The sequence below is a fragment of the Triturus cristatus genome, chromosome 5_2, assembly GCF_964204655.1.
Source record: "Triturus cristatus chromosome 5_2, aTriCri1.1, whole genome shotgun sequence".
NCBI lineage: Eukaryota > Metazoa > Chordata > Amphibia > Caudata > Salamandridae > Triturus > Triturus cristatus.
This window is the reverse complement of record NC_140588.1, coordinates 144,970,044-144,996,157: the sequence shown is the minus strand read 5'-3', so window position 1 is coordinate 144,996,157 and position 26,114 is coordinate 144,970,044. Positions and strand designations below refer to the sequence as shown.

Below are 26,114 nucleotides of genomic sequence, written 5' to 3'. Positions count from 1 at the left end.
AATCTCAAGAAATTTCACATGAAGTTAAATTCTGGAATTTTGCTGGCATAATCACAATTTTACACAGGCCTAGTCCTGAAACAAATGCAAAAACAACAGTTGATGGACAGAATGCAGAACAATGTCATACATTCACCCCAGTACAGAGATCTGGGCCTAAATCCATCGTTTTTTTGCTCACCATGCCATTCCAGTTTGAACCCAGCCATATGCAAATCAGTCGTGACAGCAGTGTTTGTTACATGGCATAATTCAAATCCATCTTGTGTAGGGTGACAAAAAGATAAGAATGAAAAACCGGGACCGCAGCAGACATAGAAATAGGATTAGTTTGGTAGGGCCGGGATCACAGTCACAAAAGGACTACACTAAAAATACTTAAACACACACACACACACGCACGCACGCACACACACCTTCGCCTCATGTGTGAGGAGACCCAGGAGCAGGCTGCTAATGAGTCTGGCTTGGGGTGATGGTACACTGATTCGCACCTCATTAAATCCTCCTGAGATGCTTGAGAAAATGGAGGCAGCACAGCAGGTGGCTTTTAAAACATCTCAGCTTATGCTCCTGTTGAGAGGGTTGGAGGAGCCATGAGTCTGTACACACTATGATAATGTGCTCGCTCACCTGACCCTCTCGAAATCCGGGACATTTCTTTGTTGTAGAAAAAAAAACTATCAGGATGCGGGGACCAGTGGCGGCTAGCACAGGTAAGAGCGGTAAGGCAGGGCGGGGTCGGGAGGGGGTGGAATCGACATATGACGGGATAGGCAAAATTAAATTGAAAAATAAATAAATACCACTTACCTTGCGCTCACCACATCACCGACTCGGCGATGCAGCCAGCGTAAGGTAAGTGGTTTTATTTTATTTTTAGTTAAATTTACCTACCCAGCCGTCTGTTGACTCCCCACAACCCAACTCGCCCCCCCCCCCACACCCCCCGCCGCTCTTACCTGTGCTGGGTTGCCACCACTGGCTGTAAAAGTCCAATAAGCACCAGGAAGAATTTTGTGGTGCAATGTATTCCAGATCTCGAGTTGAAACTCTATGTCTCCTTTTAGAAACATATAGCAGTCCAGTCTACCGCTCTTAGCCAAAAATTGAAAAGAAGTGCATCTTTTCACAAGGTCAGAGATTGCCGCTATAAAAATAACGGGTCTTACTTTACCAAAAACTCTCCCTCTCGATAATAATGAAACCGTTGCCAGCAAAGTATGCTTTTTTTTATCAGTGTCTCAGAGAGCACAGGTGGTTATGACATTTTGTTTGTCAACATCTTGAATAGGTTTTAATGGGGGTTTTCTATTCTGTAATCCAAACTACCCTAAGTTATATATGCCTTAATAGGATTTTGTGAGAACAGACCGAGCTCTGAGTAGCAGCCTCGTCTCACAGAGAACATCATAGTGGCAGATGGAGACTCTTTAACATGAGGTGCTTCAATCCAACTGCACCGAGAATGTGGAATTATTTTCATCAGTTTACAGAAACGGGGGGGGGGGGGGTGATGGCAAAGGCGTAGGATACATTTAACTTAGGTTATATGAAATAGCACAACGGCCAGTTTTATCTGCATTAAACATTTACATTTTTACATTAAACAAATTTGCAATTTGATGCAAAGGATGAAGAAGCTACTTCCAGCAATAACTTTATTCTTCACCAAGCGGTTAAGCCTGGATTAGAAATTAGGTCTCTAGGTTCTCAGAACAGCAACATGGCCATGAGATCACATCCCCGAAACAGGCCAGATGGACTCTGACCCTGTTCATTCCATGGTTTGTGAGGAGGGTGGGGATTGAGTTGCTGTTTGAGAAAGATTTGGCAATACACTTCCACTTTGTTTTTCCTAGGTGAGCTGATTGAGGTTAAGTGAAGAGGAGAACTAAGCCCTGGGACTGGAGAATTAGCCACTCTGGATTTGTATCTTTTTGTACAAATAACATCCATCATTGCTAGTGGTATTTACATCTCCTGAGAAGCAGGCTGGAAGTCATCTAAAAATTATACTACCAATTGTAGCTCAACTGGGTTATGTTTAGAGGGTGGACAAATGGACTTAGGGTCTGATTATGAGTTTGGTGGTCCGTGGACCGCCATACTCACGGTGGTGCAGCAGTGGCGGTATGGCTACAGGTCCACCAGCAGTTCGACTGCCGTATAACAACTTTGATGGTTGGAACACGATCCCTCCGTGGTCCGGGGGAATAATATGCTGGCGGTGTCTCTGTGGCACCGCCAAGCATATTACAACTTTCTAGACCGCCAAACTTTTCATGGCGGTGAGACGCCCCAGACTATACACACTTCAACCTACTTTACCGGTTTTATGGATTCTCACACCTTGAGAAAACAGAAATATTACCCAAATGAACCACTAAGCTAAACAAAATAAATATACAAGTGACCCGCTTTCTCATCTGTTGGTAAATGTAGGGTATCGAATTTGTATATCCCATTCTATGACACCCCCATAACTCTGCTAAAATGATTGTGTCCTTAGTGACCACACTCAAGAATTTCCAACTCTATAAATTACAGCAGAGTGAAAAACACAACTGCATGTGAAAGTTTCGAACATTATTCAGCAGTTGTTTGCCAGTCATCATTACTACTAAACGTAATTTTAAACAAGGACAAAGAAATACAGAATCTTAGAACAGAAAGGAATCACCAGACCCATCCACTCTGCTGGTGACTATATAGTGCTACAGTCTCAAGTCTTTCCACTGCTTATTGAAAAATAATCCTAACCGTTTTGTGAGGGAATACCATGCAACAGTACAAGATATGAAAGCGTATCCATGATCAAAGCATGCACATTTTTAGCAGATTTCCCCAACTTACGACATACTACTGGATATACTATTTACATGGTACGCAGAAAGCTTTGGCATAAGTGACTATTTTCACACTCAGCGGATTCTCTCTGTGCACGTGTAGAGTTCTGCATGCTCTGGGAGACAGGCCTAAATTTCAGTATTAGCACTGAACACAGCACAGCATAAGACAGCATGTAAACTGTTGAGTATCAACAATAAAGGGGTCATTTACAGTTTGGCATTGCTCCTGCCCTGCCAAACTCGTGGTTCTCCTGCTCAATTTAGAGAGAGAGAAAAGCTAGGTTTACACAGGAGACGTCTCAGATGAATCTGCCAGCATAAAGCCTTCTCCCAAATAGACCGAAACTTGTCTAGGGTTGCTTGTGTATCCTTATCGAAGACGGTCGCTAGACTGTTCGCATGTGGAGCAAGGTTAGTATTGATTGGCATAAGGCAGGGTGGCCTCTGTCCAGGTTGCATAGTGGGATAACAACAATGCACTGGAATGTGGCACTGAACCTGCTAAAGGAACTGCAGAAGTAATGGCAAAGACAAGTTTGGTTTTCAGAGTCAAGGGTCTCCGGGTACAAACAACTATGCAGAGGCTCGATGGAAGCCTGCATTAGAAAAGTAAGTAGGACATTTTTATTGCACTGTGGAATAATAAAGGGGACATATATAAAAATTCTAACAAGAAATGCATCACAACGGGTAACTTGAACAAAGAGTCGATCAAAAGGACATCTACCACCTGCATCAGTATATCAAAACCTCTCAGATGATTCTGCGTAGAGTTGTAGATTCTGGAGGTTCTGATTCAGGGGCCTGCACGGTTAATAAAGCAGCAGATTCGACAGAAGAGGCAGTCAAAGCAGAGGGCATATGCTGAGACTCATGAACTCTGAGTATCAGCCCCTCCGTGCTCAGTCCAGGGCTATCAGAATAAGCCGAGCCTGGTCCCTCTGGACTTTCTTCCGGACCTGTGGGAAAACGGCAGAGGAGGAAATGCATAAAGGATGCCCAAGTCCACCAAAGCTGGAACACGTCTCCTATGGAGAAAGAAACTCCAGGGTGCAAAAAGCTGTCGATTGACTGTTCCTGGAAGCAGTGCAAAGATCTAACGAACCAAGATGCCCTTTGCCGCATCTGGATGCAGATGGCATTCATGACTGGTAAGAGGACACCTGCTGAGTTTGGCTGCTGATGCTCAAGTAACCTGCCAGGTGACTGATGCTCAGGGAGATCCTATGAGGTATTTTGTGAGGAGTGCAGAATCAGCACCTGGAAGTACCTGTCCTGCAAGTCCAAGGACACCTTCTAGTATTTGGGGTTTGAGGCCAATAGGAGTTGAGACATGTTAGACCTGGCACCTTGGCGCGAGTCTCCCTTCCTCTTTTTGTCACTGTGCCTCATGTGTTTTTATGGTGTTGGCCGCTCAGCGCGCTGTGCCACTGCCAACCAGTGTCGCGGTGCGAGTGCTCCCTATGTAAATTGTATATGTTGGTTGGATTCCATGATTGGATTGTTTGATTTACTGTCAGACCCCAGTAAAGTGCGCCAGGGACGCCAGGGCATGTAAATGCGAACACCGCTGGTGGGCTTGCAGCACTGGTTGTGCCACCCACAGAAGCGGCCGGTAAAATATGTCTAAGGTCTGCCATCGCAGAACCTGCGTGCAGTCTGGTACTGACATGCTGACCGGCAAGTGCCCACACTTGCCAGTCCCTAAACCCTTCCCTTAGCTGCATGTTAGTCACCCCTCTGGTAGGCCCACGGGCAGGGTGCATTGTACGCCTAAGGTAGGACAAGCCTGGATGCGTGGCATGTCCTAGTAGTGAATTACCGCCATCTTGTTGTTCACTACTGCAAGGCTACCCTGTTCCCATAGGCCAGTATGGGCGGCCTGGATTATTACACCCTATGATCCTAACCGACCCAGGGAACATGGTAGGAGATCGAGTTTAGTCTAGCCAAGAAAAGGAGGGTGTCCAAACTGAACTATTTGAAGAAAAAGCAGTATTGAATCCTGCGGTCTACCAACCTCAGATAGCAGCTGTAGGGGGAACTGAAACGCATTGACAGTGGCAGGAAAGAGGAGGACTGTTGCATCTAATTGTGGCCTTCCCCCCTATCACCACCCCTGCCCTTGGAGCCACTACATGACTGAGCCAACTGTTGGTCAGGCTGCAATATTGCAGGTAGAACTGGCCAGCGGAGGAAGAAGCCTCAGAGAATATGATGCAGATCTGCTGTCTTTGAAGCACTAAGGGATGAATCAGCCTTTTCCCCCAAACAGCCTGACTCAATCTAATGGGCATGTCCACAAGAGAACCTTGGAAGTCATGGTAGTGAGTCTACAAGGATCGCAAAACTGTTGTCCATAGCCCGGGCTACTCAGTCTTTTGTGTCAGGACCTCAAACGGTGCCTTGCTGCTTCTTGACTGTTCGCATGTGGAGCAAGGTTAGTATTGATTGGCATAAGGCAGGGTGGCCTCTGTCCAGGTTGCATAGTGGGATAACAACAATGCACTGGAATGTGGCACTGAACCTGCTAACGGAACTGCAGAAGTAATGACAAAGACAAGTTTGGTTTTCAGAGTCAAGGGTCTCGGGGTACAAACAACTATGCAGAGGCTCGATGGAAGCCTGCATTAGAAAAGTAAGTAGGACATTTTTATTGCACTGTGGAATAATAAAGGGGACATATATAAAAATTCTAACAAGAAATGCATCACAACGGGTAACTTGAACAAAGAGTCGATCAAAATGACATCTACCACCTGCATCAGTATATCAAAACCTCTCAGATGATTCTGCGTAGAGTTGTAGATTCTGGAGGTTCTGATTCAGGGGCCTGCACGGTTAATAAAGCAGCAGATTCGACAGAAGAGGCAGTCAAAGCAGAGGGCATATGCTGAGACTCATGAACTCTGAGTATCAGCCCCTCCGTGCTCAGTCCAGGGCTATCAGAATAAGCCGAGCCTGGTCCCTCTGGACTTTCTTCAGGACCTGTGGGAAAACGGCAGAGGAGGAAATGCATAAAGGATGCCCAAGTCCACCAAAGCTGGAACACGTCTCCTATGGAGAAAGAAACTCCAGGGTGCAAAAAGCTGTCGATTGACTGTTCCTGGAAGCAGTGCAAAGATCTAACGAACCAAGATGCCCTTTGCCGCATCTGGATGCAGATGGCATTCATGACTGGTAAGAGGACACCTTCTGAGTTTGGCTGCTGATGCTCAAGTAACCTGCCAGGTGACTGATGCTCAGGGAGATCCTATGAGGTATTTTGTGAGGAGTGCAGAATCAGCACCTGGAAGTACCTGTCCTGCAAGTCCAAGGACACCTTCTAGTATTTGGGGTTTGAGGCCAATAGGAGTTGAGACATGTTAGACCTGGCACCTTGGCGCGAGTCTCCCTTCCTCTTTTTGTCACTGTGCCTCATGTGTTTTTATGGTGTTGGCCGCTCAGCGCGCTGTGCCACTGCCAACCAGTGTCGTGGTGCGAGTGCTCCCTATGTAAATTGTATATGTTGGTTGGATTCCATGATTGGATTGTTTGATTTACTGTCAGACCCCAGTAAAGTGCGCCAGGGGCGCCAGGGCATGTAAATGCGAACACCGCTGGTGGGCTTGCAGCACTGGTTGTGCCACCCACAGAAGCGGCCGGTAAAATATGTCTAAGGTCTGCCATCGCAGAACCTGCGTGCAGTCTGGTACTGACATGCTGACCGGCAAGTGCCCACACTTGCCAGTCCCTAAACCCTTCCCTTAGCTGCATGTTAGTCACCCCTCTGGTAGGCCCACGGGCAGGGTGCATTGTACGCCTAAGGTAGGACAAGCCTGGATGCGTGGCATGTCCTAGTAGTGAATTACCGCCATCTTGTTGTTCACTACTGCAAGGCTACCCTGTTCCCATAGGCCAGTATGGGCGGCCTGGATTATTACACCCTATGATCCTAACCGACCCAGGGAACATGGTAGGAGATCGAGTTTAGTATGCCTGAACTCGGAATAATAGGGTACATCTTTTCGCAAGGTTTATTTTAATATTCCGGGTTTGCAAATGCCGCTTTTAGAAAGTTGGCCTTTGCTTGCCTAAACCTTTCAGCCGCCTCTGCGTGTTGTGTATCTGATGTCTGGCTGGTGTGAGTGACAGGGCTGGGGGAACCCAGATGGGCAGGGCTAGGTAGCCTGGTATGAATAGGACGATCGACAGGTAGATGGGTGGGAGGAGTGCTCCTAGGTTCTGAATAGGACAGTGCTCCGCTACCTCGATGCCGGCTCCACCCCCTGTGGAGCGTCTGATGACTCTGCCCTGCACTCTGAAAGGAGAAGCCTGCATCACGTAAACAAAGTGCTCAGAAACCGGACTGAACTAGGCAAGGGCCCCCCTGGCCTGGGAGAACAAAAGATTTGCTGTATAAATGGAGGAGCCCTGCTCCTGAGAAACTAGATCCGCTTTTGACCAAGAAGAATCTCTGCCTGAGGAGGAGGCACCGGGAAAGCTGTAGGAGGAAGACTGTCCCTATCCTGGGGGATTGGCCTGCAGTGGTGACCTTGCTGCCAAAGGAGAGAAGAGAAACTGTTGCTGAAAACTTTACTTTACTTTTACTTTCAAGACTTGTGCTTTTCCAAAACGATCTCCAAGGGCTTGGAACTGAGCTTGCCCCCTGAACTGAGCCCCAGGACCATTGGGCTCTACCTGATCTTCACTCGCCTGCTGCTGGACTGTGGTGTCCCTTCCCTCGCCGGAGCTGTGACCCTCGTGCCCAGTCCCTCCCTGAGCCGTGACCAGGACTGCTTAGCCGCCCCCGCCTTGGGAAGAGCCTCGCTCGATCGGAGCCGCTCCCCCTACGCTGTGCTGGGCTGCCCCATCACCTCGCTCGTGGAGGCTCGCTCTGCACCTTCACCCTCCCGCCGGAATCGGCGTTTGTGAGCATCTCCAAGCCTCGGACGGCCCGGACGCATCTGCGTGCCCGGCTGCCCCGCTTTGTTCACCCGCCACCTACAACACCCCGCTCTTGTCGTGAGCCTGAGGATCAGACACCATCGTGAAGTGTGGGAGCCCCGGACGCCGCCTCGCTCTTCTGTCGAAGAGCCGCTGAAATCCCGCACCCGCCTTTGCGTCAAGAAACAAGGTACTGTACTTACGAACTCGACCGCGAGCTCGCATCGGATCCAGGGTCCGCAACGTTCTTATTTCCCTGTCATCTGCTGTGTGCTTCCGGGGCGCTGCCTCAGCACAAAGTACGCTGAGGCCTACAGTTACCTTGTGCCCGCCTAAAGAACTTTCCGTAAAACAAAGAGAACTTTACCGTATTTCCAAGAATTGTGGCCCCATCAGTTCAACGTTACTGGGCCTTGTATTTGAATCTGCTGAATCTACATAAAAGCTTATTTTTATATACTTCCTGATTGGTGTCCGTTTGTGGTGCATGAAAGGGGTTTACTGTATGTGTAATTGCATCTGCTTAACCGTGTACGCCTGAGACTTAGCCTAGACTGCTCGCGCCACGCACCTAGAGGGTGAGCAGGGGTTATTCTGGGGAGTCATCCTTCGCCCTGACAAGAAGTAAGGGGTCCCTGCTTGTTGTGGGTTCACACCTGCGTCAACCAGAGCCCCCTCATTTCTAACAAGACAGTATTATCATTTGGAACTTCTCTTTCTGAGGAAGGCACTGTAGAGCCTAGGCAGTGGCATAGAAATGGGGGGGAGGTTCTCAGCCTCAGAGGGCACCAGTTTTGGGGGCGTCGACTCTCACCCCCCCCCCTCCCACTCTTACCTGCTGCTGTCACGGGAATCGCCATCCCCCCGCTCTTACATGCAGCCGCCGGGCAGCAAATAGAGCGAGCGCTATGGGCGGCTCAACGTCTAGCTACGCCACTGAGCCTCGGGTCCACAATCACCCTCAGTCTCCTGTCTTGGGGAGCAAAAAGTATAGAGAATGTCACTAAATATCCCTTTCTTTCTCTGTCACCACCTCAATTCTGCCCTTGGTAAGCAATATTTGCAATTCTCTGCTGATGTCAGCATGATCCACCAACGTTTGTGCAAAAACTAGGGGAATGTGGGGTGGAATAGCCAAGAAAAGGAGGGTGTCCAAACTGAACTATTTGAAGAAAAAGCAGTATTGAATCCTGCGGTCTACCAACCTCAGATAGCAGCTGTAGGGGGAACTGAAACGCATTGACAGTGGCAGGAAAGAGGAGGACTGTTGCATCTAATTGTGGCCTTCCCCCCTATCACCACCCCTGCCCTTGGAGCCACTACATGACTGAGCCAACTGTTGGTCAGGCTGCAATATTGCAGGTAGAACTGGCCAGCGGAGGAAGAAGCCTCAGAGAATATGATGCAGATCTGCTGTCTTTGAAGCACTAAGGGATGAATCAGCCTTTTCCCCCAAACAGCCTGACTCAATCTAATGGGCATGTCCACAAGAGAACCTTGGAAGTCATGGTAGTGAGTCTACAAGGATCGCAAAACTGTTGTCCATAGCCCGGGCTACTCAGTCTTTTGTGTCAGGACCTCAAACGGTGCCTTGCTGCTTCTTGGCCATCCTGCATATTTCAGGAGAAGAAATTCTGAAAATCCTCTGGCGGGGCAGGTTAGATCTTACTTGCTACATCCCAGAAGGCACTGGTGTAGCGACTCCAGGAGCACACATCATTTAATGATCTTAGTGCAAGGCCCACCAAAGCGAATCCTCTCTTGTCCATGGAGTCATTTTCTTGGGCTCCCTGTCCAGTGGCGCTGTTGAAAATGAGATAAGATTAACAATACTTGTAGAGGCTTGAACCTGAGTGCTCCCAGGAGGCAGGTGCCTAAAAAGATAGGATCATCTGGCACACGTCTGCATCACTGAGCAATTGGGCGACTCATTGGTGGGGGCCAAGCAAGCTCTGGACCAGGCCATGCCTCAGTGAAAGCTTCATTAAATGGAAGCAATGGCTCTGAATTTGAAGGTACGGGCTGCAAAATATTGGTCCAAAGGTTAGCCTTAATCTCCACAGTGGGCAACTGTAGACCCAACTCTGCGGCTTTGCAAACTTCCACCACAGAACAGTTCTTTCTACAGTTGAGGCCCATAACTGCAAATTCAGTTCTGTTGTTTTAGTGATGTGCCCCGGCCACTGGAATTTGGAACATCAAAGTATAAGCCAGCATCATTCTAATGAGGGAGAGCAAGTTATCTACCTCCTGTCTTTCTTCATTTTAAGGGACATGCTCCAATCGTTGAAAAGCACTGCAGTCAGAGCCAAAGAGGGCTTCCATCCTTCTGAAATACTGCCTTCAAGGCAAGGGGGCAGGAGGAGAGGTGTGACCTACCTTATGTCCTGGTAATCCTATAGCCGTTGTTGGTTCTGGGTCCGCCTAAAGAGTTGAAGTAGAATCCAAAACTGGAATCAACTAAGCTGGCCCCGGAACTGGAATAAATAGTGGAACTGCAACAGAAGGGTCAAGGTTTGAAGCCCGAATGGACTGATGCCAAATGGGTTTGACACTGGGAAATGCCCCACCGTCAGGAAGACCAACTGAAGGCCACAACAGATACATGGGGGCTGAAGGTACACCAGAGGGATACAGAACCATTAAAAGTAGCAGGATGTCCCCCAGGCAAGGCCACAATCTGTAGCACTGTTGAGAACAGTCCAGGGAATTGGGGGCACATTGGCTCCAGTGGTTAATTAAAAAAATAAAAATAAGTGCCGGGGCACTCGTCAGGAGGCAGCTTGCACCAGCCTATTTATCCTGTTAGCGCTGCCTAAAACAGAACCAGCTACTAACCGTGAAAGTAGGGAGATGATGTGACATAATGGCCAGACCCGCTGACTTCAGAGCTGGGGAACCAGCTTTGTAGCTGTGCGTCGGCTCAAAATCCTGTGATTCTGGGCTAATCACTTAATCTCCCCACGCCTACCATATAAGAATGTGTCCTACTTTTTGGAGTAACCGGACGGCCGCGTGTACACGGAAGATTAAATACTTGGACCAATAACCTATTGAAAATACTTGAATACACCGCGCTACCGGATATCATTGATGTTTGATAAGAATCGCTGAGCACACAGATTTAATACTGATAACGCAGGTATTTTTACTACTTTTACCATAGGATGCACATGAGAAATTTTGGGACTCCAATTTCTAATTTTGAAATTGAAAAGATAAGAGGCTCTTCGCTTTGATATAGTGGCCACCTCCAAATCGACTTAACAAGCATGTTGTTTACGTGCTCATTGGCGTATAATGACACAATACCGACAACACTAACTTTAAAGATCAATACACGATTTTACCAACGCTGCTGTTAAGGTTGGCTTGAAGTCACATTAAGGTTGGCTTGAAGTCATATTTAACATCAACAGCAGACACAGACTCTTTAATAAGCCCTGAAAAAGTCCCAAGAGGGATGAAACAAGTTGGCAAGCAATTGTGTGGTGCTTTTAAAAGAACAAGTGATTCTCAATAAAAAGATTTTTTCCAACTACAATCAAGATATATGATTTTGTGATACTTTTCTCCTGGGAAGCTATTCTGTTTTATATATTTTGTTATTGTTTAAATGCCATACCCTAGGACAATCACATAACACAAACACTTATCCTTCTCGGGTGCAGGGTCAATTCGCAGTTCTTGATAGTGGTGGTTTTTAGCCACCTATTTGGGATGCATGTGGGTCACATTCCAGACCTGCTGCACCGTGGCATAGTGCTGATTCAAGGGGCCTAATAGGTAGATACGTTTGGTGCTGGACCTTCAAAGCTCTGACCCTTTCTCTTTTTTGTGGAAATATGAATGTGTCCTTAACTGATCCTCATGAAAAGCGCTGATGTTCATGATTAATTGCAAGTGCTGAGCAATGTAAACCACCTGCTTAAATTAGGTACTGATTGGCTCCAGAACCACAACTGAGTCTGAATTGAACGGTGAAGCTAGGGTTGGAAGTGATGTAAAGTTTGGCTTTCTACTCCCTGATGGCCTTCGGATCCATCGGGGAGCATTTGTCGCATGCCTTGGGATGCACCACCATTAAATGCATAAGATAGACTTTTCTACAAAAATGAAGGGGGGTGATTTTGAGAAGTGTGGAGTGGTATCTCTGCAGAAGATTCCACCTCACACGATTCCAAGTTTTACCAGGTGTGGAACGCATCCAGTCAGACAATCCTTTTCCAAATACTTATTCATACCGTGGAAAACAAGGGGAAAACATGCACAGAAAAAGGCCTGGAACTGGGACTCTCATTCAGTAATTAACCCAGTAATTTTAGGTCTCACATGTTATTCTCCATTCCAGAGTTCAAAAATTTGTGAATACTAGTAACTGGGGTGAAGATGCCAACAGAAGAGGAAACTCCAGTCCAGTACCTCCCTACCTCAGGTTCCGGCCGACTCAGAAGTGGCCGCTTAGTGATGCATGCATGGCTTATAAATTTAAGCCCAACTTGCACATATGTGGCGTCCTATTTTGTATCTTAGACACATATACGGATATTCATACATGGGCTGAGTTTAAAGGTGAGCTTACATATTAACAACAAAGTATTATTAAATATTTTTGAAAATGTCCAAGTCTAAGAGGTTTTAAGTTTTTGCTAAATTAACTATGAAGATGGAATGACGGTAAATAAAATGGATGTCCAAATTATATATGAGCACCTTACCTCGTCAAAAAGAGCAAACAAATCTTCTAATACTTCTGACACTGGAACTTCCAGGTATGCAGCAAACTCTTTCAGACTTATCCTTTCACCTTTCCTTTTCCTGGCACTCATAGAATATTTATCAAGTTCCGTCTCCAGTTTCTCCGGCTTTAACCTATTTAAAGACAAACATATCGTGACTGATTTTAAAATACAGCAACAGTAATGCATGCCTTTATCCAAAATGCAAGAAAGTACACCCAAAAACAGTAAATGAGGTGGGAATTGTTAAATACCAACATAACTAGAGGGCCAAAATAAAAAGCCTCAAAGGCCTATTTTTGTTTTGACTGTGGTTATCAATGTTTCTGTACAATCTTGTGTCATTGCGCTATAAGATACACACACAATTAGAACTCTGTGTCAATTAAACAAGTAAACTTTCAAAATCACTGTAGAAAAAGGCTGGATCGAATCTGGCACCGTTGAAGTGCGCTGCAGATAAAAGCAACTCACTCCCCAGGTCTCTTTTTCGCATTGGTTTAGCATCCTCGACTCCCCCCTACTTATGCTTACTGCTCTTTTGTTTCGTATCAGACCGATCAGCTTCCCTGTTTATGAGTCCTACCAGATAACCAACAGTGCCTTCTGCCTGGCTAACAAGTAGCAAGGGAAGGAGATGTGGTTAGTGGTGAGACACTGGCATGGTCTTGTGACTGAGGAACCAGGGTTCGAATCTCAGCTCCGACACTTGGCTGTGAATCATATGATTCTAGGAAATACTCTTAATTTTCCTGCACCTAATTCCCTAAATAGGAGTGAAATGTGATGAATGTAGAACTATGTGAAATTCAACGTCCTTATGAAATTCAAATATGTAAATACTCCCTCTTCATGTACAGCGCTCTGTTTCTATCGGACTAGCTTTCTACTATACAAATCCGTATGCCTACATACAGCACTGCTGCTCCCATTTGAATGCTCAACAGGAAAGTGAAGGTAGAATAAAGAGCAGTATATATAGGCAAAGTGGAAAAGATCAGAAAGTCCAGGGGGGCAACCACCAGCGAGGGCTCTTCCACTTAGTAGGAGGAGCACTGCCCCACTGCTCTGTGAGCAGTTCAAAAAGGTAAAATAATATGATAACACAATGTTATTATCATTTTATTTTTCCGTACTGGCTCAATTCTAGGTGTGAGGTGGGGTTTGGCTGTACAGAGCAGGGGGAGGAGTGGTGGGCACTCTCTTAAGTGCACATGGTGGTTTGGCTGGCCAGCCGTCTTGGGCCGGCCAAACAGTCATGCGCACTTAGGATGTTCTCCACCCGGCTGTATTGAACAGACTGGGTGGAGAACATGCACAGGTTCCCAGGCCGTGTCTAGAGTGCCGAACTACGGTGCTGAGACCAACCAATCAGGATGCTGCTGTCATACTGGTGACAGCAGCGTCTTGATTGGCTAGGGGAGTCGAGGAGTCTGTGTGCTTCCTGCTTCCCTGCCTCGTCGAAAGAACAGGAGAAGGATGGAGGAGGGGCAGCGGCTAGCCTGCAGGTAAGTGATTTAAAAAAAATGTTATCTTCTCCCCCCCACCACCCTCGTTAAGTAGCAGCACCACGGGCCATCACACAAAGTTATCAAAAGAAATGCACACAGGGGGTCCCGAGGTGTGATCTATACACACTGATGCCTGATTTTAAGGTTGAGAAGTCATCAAAATCCAATAATGTGGAACAAGATTTGAGACACTAAATCCACATTTTATATTCATATCTCTGACTGCAAAAAAATTGGAAATGAGGCACAAAATGTATTTAGTGGTAAATGGCTGGGGAAGACAGTGTCATTAATATAATCAATACTAGATGGTGATAACGGAATAAGTAGCTGCTGAAGGCATTATAAGCAAAAATAAAGATGAGGGGTGAAACCCCGAAACCAGTCCTAGGATGCTTGTTTCCGGTCCAGAGAGGACCTGGCTTGGCAGTTCGGGCTCGACTGTTCCCATGAGGCACAGGGTCAAGACTTTTCTTCACATGTTCTGGGACTGTTCGCAGGTGACAGGATTTTGGCAAGAAGTGGCAACGTTACTCCTGACGGTGACAGAGAGGGATTTGGAGGTGGGCCCGGGGGTATGTTTGCTACATGGGTTTCCGCATACTGCAAAGACTAAGGTAACCAGTAGGTTTATTGACTTGGGGCTGGTCCTGGCCAAGCGGGAGATTACTTCCCATTGGAAGGCGAGGCAGGGACCTAATTTCTTGCGGTGGGCTAGGGAAATGGAGAAATGGGCGGGAAGTGAGGGGACTTATCGATTGTGTCTGGCTAGACGTAGTGAAAATGAAAGATCGCACGAATGGGCCCGGGCATGGTTGGCGCTCCTGGAATTGTTCAAGCGCTCGGCTGTGGGAGATGGGGGAGAACCGGTGGAGGATGATGGGGCCCCGGTTCCGTGAGCACCCTGTAACAGGCTTCCCCCTATGCTCTTGAGGCACTCTCTGCTGGGATAACTTGGAGGCGGATCAGACGAGTGGGAGGTGAGGCTTTGATGCACATGTAATTATGATAGATACTGGCGACATGCTTGGGTGGGTGGGTAGGAGGGGAGTTACGTTGGGGGGTTGCTGGGGGATGGGGCGGGGGGCATATTGGTTTTATCGCACATTCATTGTGGATTACTCCTGTGGATTACCTACCTCGTAGCATAGACACTGTTGGGGTGAATGTTGTACAGTTGTGATCAGTTTGGTGGACTGGTCACTGCACCACGTTCTGATTTGGCTGGAGGGCGGAGTACGGGGAAGGGGATTGACTGCATTTTGTTTTGTGACCTAATAAAGTCTGTTTAAAAAAAAAAATGAGGCACAGGGTCAAGGCAGATTTGCATATGGCCAGGTCTAAACTGGAGTGGCATGGTTAGAAAAAGAATGATGGATTTGCCCCAGATCTCTTGACTGGAGGTGAATGTTTTGATTTGTTCTGCATTCCGTCTATCAACTGTGTCTCTTTTGCCTTCTTGTCCTAAGTGCGCAGAGTATGCCCACACGTGGGTCCCAGGCTCACTGTGCCACTGGTTTCAAGCTATACTGGCTGATGAGGGGTGAACCAGAAACCAGTCCTAGGATGCTTGTTTCCGGTCCTGGGAGGACCTGGCTTGACAGTTCGGGTTGGACTGTTTGCATGAGGCACAGGGTCAAGGCTGATTTGCATATGGCCAGGTCTAAACTGGGGTGGCATGGTGAGCAAAAGAATGATGGATTTATCCCGGATCTCTTGACTGGGGGAGAATGTTTTCATTTGTTTTGCATACCGTTCATCAACTGTGTGGCTTTTGCCTTCTTGCTCTGAAGGCATTATGGGAGCATGGCAACAGCTTTGTAATACGCAACCAAACCCAGGAGCAGGCTCACACAATAACCTCCCATTCAAAAAGCAAGAGCTTGGTTCAGCACATTTAAATTACGTAGAGCGCTCAGCTCTTACCCATAATGCAATACAGGCAACTTCCGCTAAGAACAAAGCATGTTAATAATGGAGACAGAAACAAGGTGCTCTCACCCGAGGCTTCTCACGAGCTTTGCAAACTCTAGAAGGGAAGTGTTAGAAGGGAGACGCAGCTGCCCGTCCGCCAATGCCAGCTGGCAATCTTCAAACGTGTAGTCTGTGACAGACACTCCCAGAGCCCTTCAAAGAAAGAAGAATGGATGGATTACGTCCTTGAAATAAACTGCACACATTTTTATGCTTCTGTGCCAAAAAAAGACTAAATGAAAGGCTATGTTAAAATCCCAAATGAACATAATGTGCAACGCTTATATTCAGTGCAAACAAAGATATAAATTAGCAGAGGAACCAGAACAAGGTATCTCTACCTTTCCTGGTACCAATATTTTTACAAATGTATTTATTTTTTGATGTGCAGGAACTGGATCTCTTTTTTGCCTCTGTATTGTACAAAGGCAATAATCTATCAAATCAATTCGACCCCCCACAAATCAATTCTCAGAGAACTAGAACCTACACAGACAACACAGCCTCTTAATATCAAAAAGCAGATTTCATAGGTTTTCCAAATAACATACTCTGAACATTGCAGTCGGAGCTCTGCCACACGTCTGCCCAAAGATTACATATACGAACAAGTGCTTTAATGTGATCGCCTGACTACATCAGGCATTGCCAAATGCTTGTTTTGTCCAACCCTGCTGATAATATTGTAGGAATGTATATACTCTCGCATACCATCGATTATTAAAAATACTTAGGAGTACTGTATCAGCGATATGAGGAAAACTAAAAACGGATGAGTGGAATGTCTGAATTAATTTCAGGCAAATTTCTCTGGGCAGTATTCCAGTCCATTGTTTGTTTCCTCGTTGTTCCAATACAGACGGGCAATAATAACCCATCATGGGTCTGGTTTTCTCATAAGGGATCTATCTGCTCACCTACAAAATATTGAGCAGGAGGTCCCACAGGAAACGACTACAGCAGGAAGGGTACATACCCCAGCCATAGTTTTCAATGGTGTCCTGATATCACCTTACAGGAAAGTGAGTGCCGGAAGGGGTATATGCCTCTAGTGGGATCTTACAACTATAGAATACCCAACCTCTGACTGTCAGGCCCTTAAAAGGTATGCATTTGTACCCATTATATTTCAGATCATTTAAAACTACTCATTTTGGGAATTTCCCCTCATACTTGTTGCACAAAATTACCAAAATTATGTCATTATGCCAGTCTCGCTATTACACTACTCGACACTGTAAAATGTAGCACTGCGAGGGTGAGCAAACAGCGAAAAAAAATTACTTGAAACAACAGCCCTCTGTTCTACAAGTGGCTGTTTGTATTAATTATTTTTCGCAGTTTTATTTCAGCGCGAAATGCGTCCTCATATCCAAAAACGGCACAAAACCGCATTTCACGCTAAAATATTACGTGTACTTACACGTAATTTCACACCATTTTCCCGAAATTTTGCATAATGCGAAAGCAAATGACGCACAATTCATACGATGCGAGTAATAAAATGAGCTCTTTTTTGGATTTTGGTTCTTTTAGTGGGTTCCACGTATATTTATATATATAGGATGACAACCGTTATTAAATAAAAGTTACACGTCTATAGGCTATGTATGACAACTTTCACTGGACTGATTAAAAATAAAATGCAAAGCCGATAAGAAATAGGAAAGTTTTGCGATTCCCACAGAATCCATATGGTGGCAGTGTTGCACTAGATTAGCATTACATTTAACTTTTGTTTAACCATAAAGAGGCTTACTGTGTAGATGTAGAATAAGTCTTAATGACTAACACGCCCTTGTAATGGGTGAAAAATAGGGAAGGAATAAATAGCATTGTAAAGACACTCAAAGTGGGAATTTAACTATTCAACACCACGGTAGTAAATCACACACTAATTATAACGTGTGCCTATGACTAGAAGCGCTTCACATGTATTCAAACACCTGTGTATTTTCCTCAAGCGAGGTTAAATAAAATTACTCTGACAAACTAGCCGGGAGTACACGCCTGTTGTATTGTTTTTCCAAAGCCAGAGAACAACTTTATTTGCAATTAAGACGACCCCTGTAATACTTTCTCTGTTTCCCAATAGTGTGTGTCTCCCTTAAGGAGCAAGGATATTCTTTCAAAGACAGCACCAACATTGTGTGTGTTAGGTTGCTACATGTGCACGCTTCCTTACCTTTGCAAGTTTAGTCACTAGAGGGACCAAAATAAAAAATGTAGTTGGAAATCAGTACTGTAAAACAAATCCTCTTATAAACAGAGAATACGTTGATCAGAAATAGAATGCTTGTGTTTGAAAACTCAACTAGCTGGGCATGGTGCATACAGATTGGACCAGTTAGCTGTACTGGTCGTTTGGGTCTTTCATCTAGGCAAAGAAAGGTGTTTTTCAATAACAGTTAACCTCAATAACTCATATTTCTTCATTACACTTTCTCTTAGATTGTGTTTAATCTTTTTGAAATTTATCACGGGACAATTCCATCAAACTCTCCATCAAAATCGCTGCTTCAAGGAATGACTTCCCAAATTGTTTCCTTTCTGATTTTCCAAATAAATAGTTACATTAAGTGATTGATTTCTAAATGTAAGATATGACTTTGACCCCTGGCTGTCTAACTAAGTTATTACTAAGTTATTGTCTTGAGCCCTTTTAAATAATGGCTGTCGTGCAATATCAATAAGGGATGGAGAATGGGGACACCTTTGTGTCAAGGTTCCTTAGAAATAATGCAGTGTGTGAGGATTCATTTCATAATTCTGTCAAAGGATGTTCTGCCATTATGGTCTTCAATTTCTTATGTTCGTACTTAAGACCCAATAAAGCTATAATATTAAAACTCCCAAGGATTACTTATTCCTATGAATGAACTAATTTTCAAACCATTCGATACTAGCTTGAAAAGATTTGTTGAAATCTTGAAGGCTATGTCAATGGTGGAGCTTGGCACAGAATTTGGACACATATTTGTTGTCTTTTTCTGACATTCGGAGGACAGTACTGGGAGCGGTTTCTAGTAAACTAGCTTGTACTAAAAAGTGTATTTCAAAGTTATAAACCTCGCACTTTGTAGGATCTGTAAGCAAGCTCAATTTAGAATTGAAATAAATTGGAAAGCTTGTCAGTTTCACAACTTAGAGCATATAAGCACCACAACAGTTTTTTTTATTCAGTAACATGACAAGATACATGTCTTTTGTCCCGTGTATCTGAGCAAAGTCGGCCACAATCAGCAAACGTATTGTTAAAAGTTCAGTCTGTTGTTCTGTATAATAACTCGTTCTAAGAAAATTGATTACAGTATTATTCATCCAATCAACAGATGCATTATTAAGTCATCAATCTATTTTTCTATATAACCCTTTCTAAGAAAATTGAAAACAATATTATTGATCTTGTTGTTCTAACATGCAACAATCCAAGCGCCTACATTTTTCAAAGACTGCTGGTTCAGAATTAATTGCATTTTCCCCACCCTCCCAGTAGGACTACTTAATGCAAACAATTGCAAATGCAGCCTTTCTTGGAAGGATAATACATCAAGATTCCGAGAATTCAACATTTTTGTCCCCAAATACTTAGGTTTGCAAGCCTTCGTGCAACCGCCTGTGAATGATGAACCAAAGAGGGAATTCTTTTTATTGATAGTTGGGCAAAAATCTATTAATCATAGATGTGCAGCTGGACAAAGTAGGTCACTGCTAAATGCCCATCAGAGCCAGCAACCTCATTCCAAGCAATACCCACACTTCCCTACAGGAGACACTGAGGAGTTGTAACACAACAAACATGGCCGCATACTTACTCTGCCATTATACGCCTCACATTAATCGCATACAGAGCGGGGTTTTTCTTTTCCTCTTCGGAAGGTGTGTAGATCGGAAGAAACTGTGACAAAAAGACTTCATTAGAGTAGAGGTTTCAAAGTGATGCAACATGAACATGAGCTGCTGCTCTGAATAATTTGTTATAGGCCGGTGGTGGTCCCGGAACCCACATTCACAATCATTAGAATGAGCATCCAGATAAAGAATCATCCAGGTTTTGCTTTTATTTATTTTTTGTCCCTCTTTATAGTCTATTCTGCACAATGCATTGTGAGGAGGAGACAGCATCTGACCCACTTTCCAGCTCAACCTGTCCTTTTAGAAGCTCACTTGCTGGTAACTATTGCAGCAGGTTATACTGATGTGACTCCAGCATTCAGACCCTGACCTCAGATCTGACCCCTGGTTATTAATATGGGATTTGTGCCACGTTATAACTATGAGGTGGAGTTCTTGATTGACTGGTGTACGCCCCTCACCCCTTGTCTTAGTAAGATTGCTGCTTCTCCATCTGAACTTACAAGTACATAAATCAGTGTGGGAACATCAAAGTAACACCCAAGACACAGAAACTGCAGACAGGCTTGTAAAACAGCCACGTGCTCAGCGCGCAAAGGACTGGCAAATGCAAAGTTAGCTTTAAAGCTAAAAAAAAAAACACGAGTTACCCCTCCAATTTAATTTCACTTTAAAGCGTCATACTGGACGGACACACGCCAACCAATGGGGGGCCACAGTTCTGTGCGACTTGCGCCTTCCTTGACATTTGTTACCATATGTGAATGTCAGTGTCCTCCCCTCTACATGTACACATCTAAAATGGCGGATTCTGAGACAATGTGCACAGCGGGCTTGCTAATAATTATCAGAGCCCAAGATCCGGTTCGATCTATACAACAAGTAGTAATTCTAGTTGGCCATTGTTTCGCGCAGTTATATATTTCTTGACACTGTATTGTAGTTTTATACTTCTTGGCCATCACCACTGCATCACTTACATCATTGGATACGGCATTCCTTATATGCAGCAAACATTGTTGCTTATCGAAGTTAGTGCTTGCCGTTGATTTACATTTTGCACACTACGGCCACCTTGTGGCTGGGTTAGGAACACTCTGAAAAAATCCGGAAACATCCACCGCTCTATTTAAAGATTTTTAGGTGCCCAAGTCTAACTAGCACATGGAAAAAAGTCACTAACTGTGGGCCTCATTTAACAATATTTTGACGCACGGCAGAGCAGCGAGCCTTCCTGATGCGCTGCTGTGCATCAAAATAGCTGGGGATACAGCGCATTCCTGTCCTTCTCCCCTGCAATGGTGCACAAACAGCAGCCGTGCGCCAGCGCAGACACCCTTGAGGCATTTTGCAAGGGTGCCTGCGCTGAGGGGATATTTGTTTTTGGGCAGAAAGGGACACCTTCCTGCACAAAAACAATTAGAGGCATTTTCCTCTTTCCATGCATGCTGCATAATGCAGCACTCATAGCAAGAGGGAAAAACAAGGAGAAATAAAAGTATTTCTCCTCGTTACGCCTCCTCACGCCGAATCTGGGAAGTAGTAGGATTCTGACGCATTCCCAGGATTACAACATGCTGTAAATCTGGGAATGTGTCACGATCCATGGATGTTGCATGGCAACACCCACAGCAACACCCATGGAAAGCCCCTTTCACACAGAGTTATGCGTGAAAGGGAAACATGTTTACAAGGCCATGAAAAGTCACGCAGGTTGACTTTAAATGGCCTTGTAAATATGGGGAAGCCAATTGCGCTGCTGGTGCATCAATAAAAGTGACGCACCAGTGGCGCAATGGGCTTGTAAATAAGCCCCCTTGCATGCAAACCTGGCAGGAGAGCATATAGCGAGTTTTGCATGCAGAGGAGGCAGTTACGCATGCAGACTTTGGCCCCGCCTGCATCTTTTTCTGGATTTTAAAGTGTTACCTGAAAGAGGCGCAGGGGAAATATCTTGGTGCCTGCTCAATGTAAGCGAAGTGAACACAGGCAGGTTTAACTATGTGAATTTGCATTCACATTAGAATTATGTCTGTCAAAATGTTTGTACTTATACCCGAGTTAACCCTGGGCAAACGCACCGAGCCGCACACCCCTACTGAAAGGGGGAAGAGAATAATTTAGATAGAAAAAAGACATTTGTGAAGTTTGACCAATATTTTAATCCTACACGTTTATATGGACTAAAAACCCAGTGCAATTTCTTGCTGGAACTTAAAAATTTATTTTTGTGGGTTACCCAAAGTGTTCCTAAGAGTGGGATGGACGGCCGAGGTGTTGATGATGATTTCAACATTTTCCAGCAAGGAAGGTGTGCTCGTCAACCCCGGTTCTGGTGGGATGTTCTGTTTTAGAGCACCTTGATGTACTAAACGGTGTTAAAACGATTGGTCTTATAACGCAGAGAAGACATAGAGAGCAATATTTTCTCTTCGAATTACAGGATTTCTCTTTATGAGGATTGCAACTGTAGCCCCCTATAAATGTATACATTGATTCGTAGCTTTCGAGGCACTAAGGCGATCATTTGCTAACATACACGTCAAAGTCAGCTGATTTGAACAACAAGTGATGTTGCTATGGCACAATTCCTCAAAGTACATGGAAAGATGACCACTGTGCTGGCTTCAAACAAATAGGTGACATTTGTGCCACGTTACGTGGTTTTGAGGCTGTAGGCTAAGATTGAACCCATCCATATTTTGGGGCAGTGGTACCCGGCTGGAAGCAAGGCTGGTGTCTCACTTTCAGAAACGGTGATCTAGACCAATGAGTGGGTTTTGCCTTAATGATGGTGGGTTCCTGATGATGCTATGATTACTTATGAATCCCCATTACTTAGTCCTACTCGTCCTCGACCCAGTCATCACTAATGAGGTATTCCACTTGACAGGAAACAAAACAGGAAACACTTTTAGGCTCCACCCACCCTCCTGCCAGGGGCTATAAGTACATAGCCAACAGAAAGCACATCCTGACATACCAAGCAACAAAGGCCTGAACAGGGAGGGTGGGCGGGAAGTATGACTGGGTCGAGGACGAGTAGGACTAAGAGTAATGGGGATTACCGGTAAGTAATCATAGCATTACCTCTACGTCCCTCGTCCTCGACCCAGTCATCACTAATGAGGCATACCAAAGCAACCCCACAAGCAGGCCTTTGGCAAACCACACAGAGAACAGAGACCGAACACAAAAGTGGAGTGCAGCAAGTGAAAAAACTTTATTAAACACACAGAATCAGGGGGGGGGGGAACAACCCCCACAGCAATCAACACACCACAACCAAAATTGGTCCGGTCAGACAGAGCACAATTCAGACGATAGTGCCTCACAAAAGTAGAATCAGACTCCCAAGTCCCAGCCCGACAGATCTCATCAAGGGAAACCCCATGAAAAGTAGCCCAGGAAGCAGAAACACCCCTAGTGGAACGGTCCTGAACTCCAGAAGGGCAAGGCAAACCAGAGCCCTGATATGCCAGAGAAATGACAACCTTGATCCAGCGACCCAGAATAAGACGGGAGGCAGCCTTACCTCGACCAGCCAGACCAAAAGTCCCAAAGAGAGAGTCGGAAGACCGAAACTCCACAGAGCGGGCAACATAAACAGACAACGCACGCTTCACATCCAGAAAGTGAAGCAACAACTCAGCAGGCGAGGAAGGAGAAGGACAGAAAGAAGGAAGAATCAACTCCTTAGAGCAATGAAGAGAACGAATCTTCGGAACAAACCCAGGATTCGAAGAAAGGACCACCGCGTCATCAAAGAAACGTGAAAAGGGAGGATAACAATGCAAGGCAGTGAGCTCACCCAACTGCCAAGCAGAAGTAACAGCAACCAGAAAAGCCACCTTAAAAGAGAGGAACTTAAGGTCAACAGACTCCAAGGGCTCAAAGGAAGAGGACTGCAGAGCACCCAGGACTAAAGAAAGATCCCAAGAAGGAACCGGAGAACGAGCAGAAGGAGAAGACAGAGAGAAACTCCAGAAAAACTGGGAAACCAACAACCCATCCGAAGACGGGCGCGAAGCCGGATCCCGGAAAGCCCGAACAGCAGCCCACTGCCCCTTCAGAGTAGACAAGGCATACTTCTTCTGAAACCCATCCAGAAAAAACTGAAGGATAGAAGCGATAGGGCAAGTGACAGGAGACAGACCAAGCCCCGAACACCAGGAGGAGAAAGAAGCCCAATGCTTTGAGTAGGAGGCAAAAGTGGACTTCCTACGGGAGACCTGCATCACAGTGATGAGGTGGTCAGGCAAACCCCGGACCCCAAGAGACACCCGTTCAACCTCCATACCGCCAGGGTGAGAGGGACCAGGAGGGAGGGAGAGGCGACCTCAGGGGAGATGGGTAGTGGGGTAGAATCCAAGGAGGACCCACCGCCAGACTCAACAACAACGGGAACCAGGACCTCCGAGGCCAGTGAGGCATAACAGCCACCACCCGGGCACCCATCCACTGGACCTTCAGCAAGAAGGCTGGAATCAGGGGAAGGCATACAGCAACCAAGAGGGCCACCGGAGAGACAACGCCTCCACCCCCCAAGCACCCAACTCCGGAGTCTGGGACAAAAGAGGGGGAGCTGCGAATGTGTCTTGGAGGCAAACAAGTCCAGCTCGGGAGTCCCGAACCTCCGACAGAGCATCGTGAAAATCCTGGGGGAGAGACACAGGGTCAGAGAAGACGGAAACCTGCGACTCAGGGCATCTGCCACCACATTGTCCACACCCCTGATATGCAGAGCAGCGATGGCCAGAAGATGACGCTCCGCCCAACCCGCAATTGCACAGGCCGCCAGATTCAATGAAGGACTGCGATTACTGCCCTGGTGGTTGATGTAAGCCACAGTTACTGAGTTGTCGGACCGCACCAGGACATTGCACCTCAGCAGACAATCCTGGAAGAAACGAAGTGCACGGTCCACCGCATACAGCTCCCTCCAATTGGAGGACCGGCGGGACTCCGACCGGAGCCAACGAGCCTGGACAGCCCACTGACCCAGAGTCGCCCCCCAACCGGACGCACTGGCATCCGTTGTCAACACCAACGGAGGCGGCAGGTGAATCCACAACCCCCTGGAGAGATTGGAGGAATCCAGCCACCACTGGAGAGCGGACACAACCTCCAGAGACACTGGCACAGAAATAGCATAGTCCTGAACTGGAAAGGGCACCCAACGTTAAAGATGCCACAGCATAGGCCGAAGATGAACCCTGGCCCACGGCACCGTGAAGACAGTAGCAGCCATATGACCCTGAACCTCGAGCCACTGAAGGAGGGGAGCCGCAGCCTGAGACAACAACCTACGCAACAGGAACTGAAGGTGCAGAAGCCGGGAATCCGGAAGGAACACCTTGGCCAGGACTGAATCGAAGACGGCCCCTATGAAAGACCTCCGAGTGGCAGGAATCAGCTGGCATTTCAGAAAGTTCACGAGAAACCCATGCTTCTCTAGCATACGAATGGTCAAGGACAGGTGCTGAGACAGGACCGCAGGGGAAGAAGCCTGGAGCAGTCAATCATCCAAGTAAGGAAACACCAACACACCCAGGAGGTGAAGATGGGCCACCAAGGGAGCCACTACCATGGTGAACACGCGGGGAGCAGACCGGAGACCAAATGGAAGGACACAGAACTGCCAATGTCGACCCTCCAAGCAGAAGCACAGGAACCGCTGATCCTCCAGAGCTACAGGCACATGAAGATAGGCGTCCTGGAGATCAAGCGTAGCCAACACCCAGCCGGCCTGAATCAAAGGTATCACCCGTGGCAAGGTCTCCATTTTGAAAGGGATCTTCCGGACAAACAAGTTCAGACTCCGGAGATTGATGACAATCCGAAAACCCCCTCTGACCTTCGGAACAAGAAAAACAACTGAATAGGTCCCCAGACCCCACTTCAACCGGGGAACAGGCACAATCGCCTTCTTCAAGAGTAAAGAGTGAACACCGTTGATCAAAGACTGACATCGAGACAGGTCCAAGGGCGACGGAGTCCGCACCACACCCGAGGGAGGAGGAAGGGACAGAAACTCGATCCGATACCCCGGACTAGAACATCCAGCACCCACTGATCAAAGGTCATCAGACGCCAAGCAGGAAGGAACAACCGCAGCCTCCCACCAACCTCTGGAGGAACACCAGCATGACCAACCTCGGGGGCAGCATAGTCAGGAACGCGGCAGACCCTGTCCAGCATCTCTGGGGGGCTTCTTCTGAAATTTCTGGGGAAAACCCCTACCAACACCTTTTGGG

The 26,114-nt window shown here is 46.4% G+C and overlaps 1 protein-coding gene across 1 annotated transcript in view; it reads right to left on the bottom strand.

Annotated features, from left to right (window-relative positions):
* LPCAT1 (lysophosphatidylcholine acyltransferase 1) overlaps positions 1 to 26,114 on the bottom strand; it is a 445,025-nt gene that overhangs the window by 57,995 nt on the left and 360,916 nt on the right. The window contains exons 9-11 of the mRNA XM_085606924.1: positions 19,818 to 19,900; positions 16,030 to 16,155; positions 12,497 to 12,650 (exon numbers count right to left, since the gene is read on the bottom strand). Coding sequence (XP_085463050.1) covers positions 12,497 to 12,650; positions 16,030 to 16,155; positions 19,818 to 19,900 — 363 coding nt within the window. The remainder of the gene's footprint in view (positions 1 to 12,496; positions 12,651 to 16,029; positions 16,156 to 19,817; positions 19,901 to 26,114) is intronic.